We start from the raw sequence: 11,949 nt of genomic DNA on the forward strand, positions 1-11,949 counted from the left end.
AAAATCACACCAAAATTTTTCATCTTAGATCTGAACTCAAGCAAGGTTCCATCAACAGACAGATTTAAAGCATTGGTTTTTCCTAGCTGGCAGGGAGTACAATCACTGCATTCAATATAAATGTATAAACCTGCTCTCTATACAGCTCTTTGAAAACAACAGCAGATTTACACGTTACAACAAACTAAACATAGAACACACTATTTAATTTAAAGTTCGCACAATCAAAGTTGTTACATGGGCAAAGGATTTAGCAGGAATCTATTTTAAAATAAAATAATTTAATAAGCATGCAATGCAGAATGTCAAGGCATTTAGACAACCATTAATCAATGAACTAGCAATCATAAAATGCGATTAAAATCAACTACTCTAGATTTCATTAAGTAATTACTGAGAATCCCAGTCTCTGTGCAATATGAGCTACACAGCGACAGGCCGGTTCTCAGCAGACCCTTCAGCATCTCGGCTTGCTATTGGTTGATATCCATTCCCAGTCGCAGCCTGCTGGCCATCCTCAGCCAATCTGCTACAGGCATCCACTTGATCTAATTCAGTCATGTTTTGCTCTCCATCTTTCCTGCATCTATTGAGAGAACGACACCAGATAACTTAGGAGATGTTCAGCATTCCAAACCACTTGTGCTGGTTCTTAATCTTTTATTATACAACTCTGGCTAAAAGTTTAGCATTTTTTTAGGATTGAGACCTAATTAAAAAAAAAATTAAAAACACTATATGAACATAATTTAGATCTTTTATTTAATGTAGTGTAATCAAAGAAGCTGCAAAATGATATTGCAAAAAAAAAAAAAATCTACTGGAAGCCATAATAGTAGTACAGTAGTATTTCATGTTAGATTTCAAGATTTCAAAATGTCACATTTTTACATTTGTTGTCGGTTTTTCATTAAGTACATGGAAAACTACAAAGCGGTTTGTACTTCAATATGTTAAGGTAACATCATTCAGCAGGTTTCATGTTTAAAGCAAGATTAGTTCATTCTATAGGGTGATGCAAAACCTTTGGCAACAGCTCTGGTCTTTGTTATAGAGGCTATTCAAAAAGATCTTTCTAGGCTTGTTGAATCACCACTTTGTGCTTACACAGTTTGATATTCTTCAGATAAGATTTGATCTCGCAACACTAATAACAAAGCAAGACAAGTGCCTTGATAAACAGTTTGTGGGGAAAGTCTAACACACTGCATGAGTATTAAAACCACAAAGTATGAAGTCAGTCGTGAATAATGAGGATAAATTGTAAGGTTTCCTGAACTGCAAACTCATACCTCAAACACTTTCAGTACACTCAAACAGGCACCTTCCAAACCGTTTGCCAACTTGACTTTGCCCAAGTAAATAAAGTATTACATTATTTTTTAACACTTACCTTTTGATCAAACAGTATCCAGCCAAAGGAAGGGCAACAAGTAATATTACAACTCCAGCGACAAAACCACAAAGAACTAGAAAAAAAACACAAAGGTCAAAGCGTTGAGCATGCAGGCTCCTTGCACGATTGCACTGCTATCATGTCACTGTAGATGTAACTTGCTGTAATCCTAACTTGCTGCATCCTAGTTCATATTGTATTTTAGTAGTATGATTTGCACTTACTGTAAACTATATGATATTATATATGAAGCTTGCATTGTAACCCTGCACTGCCCTGTAACACCTGTAGTCTGAAATAAAGCTGCCTGCCAAATAACTACATAATAATAAATAATGCAAGCTCTGATATGTAACTAATAACAAGTGTGCTATTCGGCACATATACATCTAAGTAACATATTGGTGTGATTGGGATAACACCTTATTTTCACCTCAAATCACTTGATATAAGATTGATGAGGGACCCACCACCATATCGTGGAACACGTTTTTGGTTTTAAATAAAGGGAGTTCTTTTTTCAAGTTTGTTGTTTGTCATTTAAACAGAACTTGGCTTCACACTTACCTGGGATGTTGGGACCTTCACCGAGGTTGCTTTGTGTGTTCGTATCTGTGCAACAAAAAATATTACTTTAGCGGAATGCAGTGGCATTGATTCTGTATCCAGTGTATTTGATATAGCCATCATTAGGTTAATGAATCACAAGCTGCTTTTAAGAAAATTACTGCTGAACATCAAGGTTCATCACAGCTGCTCAAACCAGTTATAAAAGCTAACAAACTGTACTACAGTATCTACTGCAGTAAATTGTATTAGGTTTAAATCACACTATAGTGAGGACGCTGCAGGAGTATAGGACATTACTAGCAATTGGGAAACTACAGCATTTTGGAGAATGGACTCACCGTTGTGAGAGTCCTCATTTGTCATTTTTGAAGGGCACTCTGAAATGAGATGCAAAGCAGAAAGTTAAATATATGTTATGTGATTATTCCAAGATTCATTTTTAGAGCTGATTGAAAAGGGTCATTTTCTCTTGGCATATATTTAATAAGCATGTGAGTGAATCCACAATACAGAATAAAAAAACAAGAAACTGTCAGACAGAAACTCTGAACATAAGCAATGGCACTCCATGACTAAAAGAAAGACTACCAGTTTTCTGGCAGCTTTGAAACTGGGATGTCAAATTGAGCACGTGGTCTCGGTCACACAAAGCTAAAGTTTCTAAAGCACTTCATTTCAGAAAACCGTCTTTCAGAAATGAATGAAAAGTAACCTTTTCTTTTTACTGTAATATTTAGAAAGAACCTACCAGTGCTATTGACTTGCAGGCTGGTCTCCTTGGAACCTGGGTTGTCATCTTGAGTTGTATATTCGACTGTGAATTTGCTGTTGTGCTCCAAAGTAACATTTGACACCAGAAGCAGGGCTGTTTTATTGTCTGAGTTGCAGAATAAGTAGCTTTGATCATCTGGGATGATGTATGGTCTTGGAGGACAGTTGGACACAATCTCATTTGAGTACACAACCTTGCTTTTCCGAAAAATTCCCTTATATACAGCATAAGGTCCTTTCACAGGGCCCTCCGTATTCAAATCCAGGGCTGCAGTTTGTCCAATGCAGACCGGAGCAGGTATATCTGAAAGAAAGAGGACCGAACAATATTAAAAACATTTCACATGGCTTAAATAAGCTATCTGAGAGTAAATACTACAGAAATGTCATTTTAATAGATTTTTAAAATATTTTATTGGTTCAGGGTTATGTTGGTCCAATATTAAGTTATTAAACATTTTTATTTAAATTTTACTTTTGTGACAAGAGATTTCCTGATTCCATTCTTGTATGTAACCTTTGAACTTTGTAAACTCCGCCTACTCTCGCTGTCCACATGTAAAGTGGGTGGGGCTAGCAGAGTTGAAAGGGCACATACAGTCGTGTGCAGATGAATTAGAACACCTCATGATTTGTCATTGATATCCTTTATGTACCTGCCTGCATGAAAACCTCTGGGCGTGAGAATTTCAATTTTCGCTCAGTAATCACTGATAAAGAAACAGGGACTGTGTGTGAAAATGTTAGACCACTTTGTGCTTTAATTAGGCATCTTAAACAACTTCTAAAGTCATCAATTAAATTAGACAATCGCAAATTTGCCTATCTAGATTTTCAGTTGCAGTGGTTTGATTTCATCTGCACAACAAGTCAAAACTACAGAAGCAATGGGGTGTTCTAGTACATTTGCACACTGCTGTAGTTACACGATTTGGACAGAATGATGTCTGGTGATTGGGATACTCCAGCCAAGGTAAAAGTCAACTCAAAGAGATTCATTTCAAGAAAACAAACCTTATGCCAAGTTTTAAAAGAGAAGGTCTTTGTCTCTTATGATAACAATAACACAAAAATAATGTAATCACTTACTGATAGCATCGGCAGAGGGGTAAATACATAGCAGTATAAATACCAGAAAACCTGTGAAAAATAAATCAAATATAAATGTTACATACTAAGCCCTGATTTCCCCAATGTTTTAAGAAATATGAAAATAAAAAAAAAATTGAATTTAGGTTCCTTTTAGTATTTCGAAATCCTGAGTGATGTTTGTAAGTAGGACTGTCAAACGACTCAATAATCGAATCTCGATTAATCTCAATTTTGATTGCATAAATCCATTTCAAAGCTTTGTTATTTTAATACTTGTTATGTTATGATTTTTTTTTGTTTGACAATTTCTAGTTTCATTTTTGTCGTATTCAACTTGATCCATGGACTTACTGAGTTTTTGAATTTTGAAGAGTATTTTGAAATGAACAATTTTCATTAATTTGCACGTTGCTGCCTGTTCATTAGAAGAAACAATGTTTAGCTCACAAGTTGACCCGCAGACTAGACATATTTCTGTACTACTGGACAGCAGATACATGCAACCATCTTACGGTCCACCGAACTGTAAGAGTTTTTTTTTAATTGAAATTGCCCATTCACAAAAAACTTGTTTTACATCAGCTATTGAACAAGAGTGAAGAACTACAGAATGCCTCATTAGTAACATTGATTCTTAAAACAAACAGAAATGATTTCAAAGCTACATCAGTTCAGTGACAGATGGACATGTGGGCAGCGGTGTGTAGTGGTTAGGGCTCTGGACTCTTGACCGGAGGGTCGTGGGTTCAATCCCAGGTGGGGACACTGCTGCTGTACCCTTGAGCAAGGTACTTTACCTAGATTGCTCCAGTAAAAAAACCCAACTGTATAAATGGGTAATTGTATGTAAAAATAATGTAATTGTATGTTAAAATAATGTCTGGGCGTCTGCTAAGAAATAAATAATAATAATTCCCTTTCTATGGAATAACATCTTACCTATCAACCAAGGTCTCAGATCCTCCAACACCTTTGTGATAGCCCAGCAGTGAGTCGATGAAGCGATCGCTGGAGATGGTTTGTTTTTCTTCATCTTCTTGGCCTTCGATTTCTCCTGACGGCAGTTCTTTTTTTTTGTCTCCTTCTTTTTATCATCACAATCAGCAGTAGGAATCGGGCCGTGGTCCAAGATGCAAGATACAGCAGGAACATCTCCAGAACCCAGAGTTAGGGCTCCACCATCTTCCTCACTTGGGGTGTTCTCTGTATCCAAAGCAGGGTCCCTTTCTTGGGCTGGATCTTCTAGCTGGAGGTCAGCAATGAGGTCCGGGGAGTTGGGAGCTTTGTCTGAGTGTTCTTCATCTGAGTGTACCGAAGTGCATGCTAAAGGTTGGATTGCTGGGCTTCCGTTCATCTCATCTTGGGTAAGACAATCCAGTGTTGACAAGGGGGGAGACTGAAGATCTTTTTTCTCCAGTTGATCACTGACACAATGCTCTTCCTTAATGCCAGATTCTTGTATTGGTGTTTTGGTTCCAGAAATGCCCTCTTCAGGAATACTAGAATCAGAAACAAAAGATGTCAGATTTTGATTTAATTCATTTATTTTTAGATCAATCACTTCCTGCAGTAAAGCCCACAGGTGTTTTCACTTCACATAATAATGTCTTTGAAGTATCTGCACATTCTGAAAACAGTAAAGAGCCCAACAGAGTAAAAGGACAGTACTCTGGTTAGTTCTCCTTTAACTCAACAAAAGCTACTTCACACATGCAGGAAGTGGTATTCCCAATGATTATTTTAAAAGCACACAGTGTACGCAAGTTAGTAGACCAATCGTTGCAATTTGTAAATATTAGGCAGCAATCATACCTCAATGCAACAGGTTGGATTGAATGAGGCAAATCAACACATGTGCTGTTCAAGCTATAAATGAACGGCCATGTTTGTTTCCTTCACTTCTCTTTGTTTCTTTCTTTCTTTCTTTCTCTCGCTCTCTCCCTCTCTCTTTCTTTCTTTTTCTCTCTCTCTCTCTTTCTTCTTTCTTTCTCTCTATTTCTTTCTCTCTTTCTTTTTCTGTATTTCTTTCTCTCTCTCTTTCTCTCTTTCTTTCTCTCTCTTTCTTTTTTCTTTCTCTCTATTTCTTTCTCTCTTTTTCTCTCTCTTTCTTTCTCTCTCTCTTTCTTTCTTTCTCTCTTTCTTTATTTCTCTCTTTCTTTCTCTCTCTCTTTCTCTCTTTCTTTATTTCTCTCTTTCTTTCTCTCTCGTCCTCTTTCTTTCTCTCTCGCCCTCTCTCTTTCTTTCTCTCTCTCCCTTTCTTTTTCTCTCTCTCTCTTTCTCTCTCTCCCCTCCCTCCCTCCCTCTCTCGCTTTCTCTCTCTCTAGTGGTGGTGTAGGGACATTCTTTCACAATAGAAACCAATATTCTAATGTTTCGTTTTGAAGAACCTGGAAAAAAAAACACAACAACTATGATTCATGCTTCTGTAGAGTTAATTAAAAAAAATCTTACAGGAGTAAAAAAAAAATCCAGTGTCCCGTTCAAATTAATGAAGAGGCATCATTTTTGCATTGCTTTCCATTGCTTGATGTCTTTTTTAATAATCATTTATAATTCAGTCAGGAAACTCATTATTTATTACAGTTTAGATTAGACAAAAGCAGCTGAGACATACTAGATTGAGATAAGATATAAATCCATTCCTTGCCAATCATTGGACATATTGTTTATTGAGGGATGAATTTGTTCTGGTATTGGAAGAAACTAAAATATGCTTGATGCTCACATGATTTGATCAAAGGTTAAAGTGAGTTCCCTGCAAGAACCACCACTTTGTTTTATGTTTCTTCAGTTCTAGGAGATTTTGGGGTTTCCCTGTTCCTGTTCACAGTCAGAGGTCTGCAAGTCTAAATCTGAACACAAACGTCATCTTTAACAAACATTGTTCTCCTTAATCCAACACCCTGGTGCCTACTGTAGTAAAAGAGATTACTGTACTCCTCATGTTTGACACATAACTTTTTCATTGCTTAGTGAAGATGACTCACCCTGTCTCTTCGGTTGGGTGTTTGGCATCATGTGCATTTTCCCCAACAGCTGGTGTCGAGATATCTTTAAGAAAAAAAAGAAAAAAATGTTTTTAGGCTAACTACAAAGCACACAGGCTTTTTCCACAATACAGTGGCAGACCGTCAATTCAAGTACTGTTATACAAATGCTTACAATCATTCAAAGGTTTTACACTCCCTGGGTCTGATTTTGATGCATTTACACACTTTATATTTTAACACATATATAGTTTCTATAGATAAGTAAGCTTTATGACTTTATTGATTTGACACAAACACTTTAAGAAGACATTATGTTATTGAATTAGACACCCGTATTTAGATATCCTGATCACTACAGAAGTATTTGCTGAGGTACAATAATTCCCAGACAAATCGTAAACAGATGTCCACACAATTGAAATTAAAACTGAGAGCCCAAGCCCTCCATGTCACACACACTGTAATATCCAAAATGCCTTCATTGTCTTCACTTTATGCAAATAAGAATATGTTTAATGCCATTTTTTTTTGGGAAAAAAGGCATCTGGGACTAAGTTCAATGTCATGTAAAAGCAACGTAAAAACAGATAAGCTTAATTCATACGACGCTGTTAAATCTGTGATTTATAGTAACTGGTGTTGCCGGGAATAGTTTGCGACGGGGCTAAAAATAGAAATTATTTTAACAATGCTAAACCTAGTTTCCTGTTTGCTCCGATTCTGTTGAAATACCTACCCCCCTTTATCGAAATGCAATCTCTTATTTTATATTGTTCTATTTCAGTTGTGCTTTCCCCCTTATATTTAATTTAACGAAACCTTTCCTTTTACTATGATGGTTAATATTAAATTAGAGATGACTTTATCTCAAATGGCACGATAATATTTAGTTTAATAAAGTAAACTACATAAATTGCATCATTTATACAACTCTTTTGAAGATTTATCTAAAAAAAAAAAAAAAAAAAAAAAATCGCGCTTTGACTACCGAAATGTTAAAAAAGTAGCTTTTAATTATTGCCACGTGACACATTATATATATATATATATATATATATATATATATATATATATATATATATATATATATATATATATATATATATATATATATATATATAATATGTAAACAGGACCGGATTAACAAAACCAACAAAATTAATCCATTTTAAAAATGCAAGCTATATCTGATCTAATACACCAACATGGAACAATCTGAACAATAATGATGACTATTTTAAACGTTTAAAAAAAAATCTATTATTTTCCATACTGTTTGGTTTGGTAAGTATGTCATACAAGTTAACTGTAAAGTGTGAGCAGAGGTAATTCTGCTACCACATCCTGTTAAAAGCAGTGTGGACACAAGAGTAAAACAAATAATCCTTTGACAAAATACAGAATACCAAAAAAAAAAAAATCCCCCCAAACAGAATATTCATTTCTCAAAAGAACACAGTTAATACTACAGGGACGAGGACACACCAATATAAAACAAAACGAAACTCTTACTGTTAAACTCAACTCCCCTAAATCCTGCTATGCAAATCACAAATTACTAAAAACACCTTAGCAATAGATGAGAACAAAAATAAATAAATAAATAAAAAACGGAGGCTTGTTGTATGAAATTGATAACTTTAACTGTGCCTTACAAAATATACAAAAAGCATATGATTGTGTCACTATCGTCTTACCGACAGGAACAAGAAAATCTTCTACACTCCTCCTCTTCATCGTATATTAATGGTCGTAACAGTGTACAAGAACAACGTTGCACGAGTTTGGATAAAAACGCCAAGTAAAAAATATCGATAATACTGCCAGGTCTGCCCCTCTGCGAGAAAGACAGTTGTGAGTTAGACAAAGAAAATCCGCGAGAAACTTAAAAAAAAAAAAAAAAAAAAAAAAAAAAAAAAAAACAATAAACCCTCTGAACTATTTCGAAAGCACATAATAAAGAACACATTCAGTTTAATACAGTTTTAGGCAAAACTCTAACCACTGGGTAGCAAGAAGACATTATGGCATTTACAAACGCGCGCGCGCGCGCACACACACACACACACATATATGACTTAAAAGTATATAGCCCTAAGGCCAAGAAATAAAAATTAAATAAAAACCCTAAAATAAAATAAAAATCTCACCAGATTTGCACACATTGCATGACCCATTTATAGTATAGGCCCAGCTTTTATCACGACACACTTGTACTATAAAAAACCATGGAACCCTGGATATACGAAGTGTGTTCTCTGCTTTAGTTATTTTGCTTAGGTTAGCAACTCTGTAGTAATTATACACATCCATACATGTCATATAACATTATGTTGCGTTAATTAAATGCATGAAATACATTTACAAATACAGGTATACTGACTACTTTTACACTGCTGTTAATACTGAAATGCACTCACTTAGCGCACTATAGCGCACACTTCAGTGTAGGTCAGTGAAGCTCCATGCATTAACAACACTTTAGTTATAGCGCATCCTGCTTATTGCTTTCATTTGTTTGGTTATTTTAAACTGTTCGTAAAATTACGCAATGTATATTGTGTAGCTTGTGGATTATTATTATTATTATTATTATTATTATTATTATTATTATTATTATTATTATTATTATTATTATTATTTATTTACTTCTTAGCAGACGCCCTTATCAAGCAAGTACAAGTGTGACAAAATACAATTCAATAATACAGCAGATAACAGTGACAGTGATAGTTACATCAAGATATGATCTTATCTGCAGCCTACTTTAAAATATATCCAGTCGTATCTTTAAGGTTAGATTCTGCATTTTGGAGTCGATTTACTGTAGCAGTGGATCGGAACCGGCTGCAGAATTATAAGCAGAGCAGACTGGGGAAATTAAAACCGTGGAGCGAGCGGTTTGAAAGAGGAATAGACCGAGGAGGAGCTCGCAATCTCTGCCATGTACCACGACTTGAACAATCCCCTTCATTCGTTGCACCCTTGGTAGGGCTATTTTATATTTTATTAGAGCAGTGGTATGCGTTACTGAACCGCTATATACCTGTTTTGTATACGAATGGATAAAGAACCGCACCTGCATCTTCAGATAAATAACAGTACTATCAGTAATTGTTTCGATATGAAGACCGCGTTTGTGATACACCCAGTAATTCGTGCTAAAGAATTCCATCGCATAGCAGAACTCAGGTGCACTTTTGTGTAAATAATAATAATAATAATAATAATAATAATAATAATAATAATAATAATAATAATAATAATAACAATAATAACAATAAGTTTCACTGAGTTTCTATGCATCTAATCCGTTATCATTTTTTAATGCCGTTTAAATGTGGACCGACTCCAGGGAAAAGTCTCCAGCAAATGTCGATGCTTTTTTGTTTCCCGTAAAGGTGCGCAGATAAAGCTAAATCTACATTTGGGGAATATTTAACATGAATTTCATCTGTGCTGCATCACCAAGATGTCGCGATACGAAACGCTGTGGGTTTTTAATTTTTTTTAATATAATGTTTAACTATATATGAATAAAGATGCAGATAGCGTAACAGAAAAGAGGAAGTAAACTTCTGTAAAGCCGGCCGGTTTGATCTGGAATCATACAGAAGCAGATACGACCAAACTATTACACTATAACACCACTCCACTCTTTGCTGTTTAATACCCAACTAATGAATTTAAAATTAAAAGACGTTAAAACATTTCGTTTTCTTACCGATTACAGCCATCTTTGTTGCGTGTGTATATAAAATGCACTGTGATTTGCGATAGTAGTATTTGTGCAGATGTGATTAATGTTCTCGTTGTTTTGCAGGCTCTGTTTGTATGCGTTCTGCAGCTCCACCCTCTCGTGCCTTCTCAGTCTGCAGCAGTCCAGTGTGTGTCTCGCAGGATCAGCATGCTGAGATACAGGAAGTTAGTTGTCACTTTTGTTCCCACCCACTTTCTCATACAATTCAAGTTTAACATACATCCAACAGTCTCTATATGGTCTATTTCCTAGTAATTTAAAATAATTTATTCTGCACAGTAGAGTTACTGAAAACCACACTCTGTGCTCTTCGTGCGGCTGACACACCCGCTGATCACTAACTTATACAAAGAGAAGAACGCCCCCACCCGGGGACTGAACAGTTTCCAAATGTTGGCAAGTATGTAATAATAATAAGTGTCTTCAGCGTCTGTTTTTCATAGAAGCCTGACTTGTTAGACCTATACTCCTGGCTCTCCAAACCGTCATTCATATATATATATATATATATATATATATATATATATAAAACAAACGCCACATCCCTGAGAAAGACGAGTTACTTATTTCTTAGACGACCTTACCCAGGGCGACTTACAATTGCTACAATATATCACATTATTTTTACATACAATTCCCCATTTATACAGTTGGGTTTTTACTGGAGCAATCTAGGTAAAGTATCTTGCTCAAGGGTACAGCAGCAGTGTCCCCCACCTGGGATTGAACCCACGACCCTCCGGTCAAGAGTCCAGCGCCCTAACCACTACTCCACACTGCTGCCCTGAGTTCTTGTTGACCTTCGCATAACACCGAATGTCTGATACTTAACACTAATTTTATAACAACTAACAGCATTGTCAACTGCATGCGTTAATAATCGCAGCCTCCAGGCTCAGACAAGTTGTTTGCAACGAGGCTTCGTACACACTCTCCTTGCAACGCACTCACTCAATAACAACTTCCTGTTGAGACTTGTTTTATCTTTTTACAGGTATGATATCATAGTGCTGGGCGCCACACCTAAGCAGACAGCTGAAAACCGGAGTTACTAACTCAAGGGCGTTCATTGAATTCTCATTGGACTGTTGTCATTTGAGAATTCCCAATACAAGAATTCCCCTGACACTTAACACTTTAAAAATTAACCTATATCCTCTCCCCAACCCCCAACCCTTCTCAATTTCACCGCACTCTCAAATGGACACGCCCTTTCTTACAGGTTTACCTGTGTGGGTCATACCATCCTCTCTAGTTGGGGAGGAGAACGGCGTAGCCTTGCCCATATAAAAATTGTTAAAATTAAAAAATATATAGAAAACAAAGTGCTACATGTAGTGAACCAGAGTATTAAATGCATACAAGGTGTC

The 11,949-nt window shown here is 36.0% G+C and overlaps 1 protein-coding gene across 5 annotated transcripts; it reads right to left on the reverse strand.

Moving 5' to 3' along the window:
- Positions 1 to 264: 264 nt before the first annotated feature.
- LOC117433669 (uncharacterized) lies at positions 265 to 11,723 on the reverse strand. Of its 5 annotated transcripts, none has more exons than XM_059010686.1 (10): positions 11,531 to 11,723; positions 10,544 to 10,729; positions 6,817 to 6,880; positions 4,769 to 5,328; positions 3,827 to 3,877; positions 2,715 to 3,041; positions 2,305 to 2,343; positions 1,964 to 2,008; positions 1,394 to 1,469; positions 265 to 586 (listed from the first exon to the last, which is right to left on the reverse strand). In XM_059010686.1, exons 2-10 carry the CDS (start codon positions 10,554 to 10,556, stop codon positions 424 to 426), a joined length of 1,338 nt encoding a protein of 445 aa, XP_058866669.1. In that variant the 5' UTR covers positions 10,557 to 10,729; positions 11,531 to 11,723; the 3' UTR covers positions 265 to 423. The 5 variants fall into 5 exon arrangements, with proteins under 5 accessions (XP_058866669.1, XP_058866667.1, XP_058866668.1 ...); XM_059010684.1 differs by having other exon boundaries at positions 11,433 to 11,723; XM_059010685.1 differs by lacking the exon at positions 11,531 to 11,723 and having other exon boundaries at positions 10,544 to 10,908.
- Positions 11,724 to 11,949: the final 226 nt, after the last annotated feature.

This window comes from Acipenser ruthenus, chromosome 41 (genome assembly GCF_902713425.1).
Source record: "Acipenser ruthenus chromosome 41, fAciRut3.2 maternal haplotype, whole genome shotgun sequence".
NCBI classification, from domain to species: Eukaryota; Metazoa; Chordata; class Actinopteri; order Acipenseriformes; family Acipenseridae; genus Acipenser; species Acipenser ruthenus.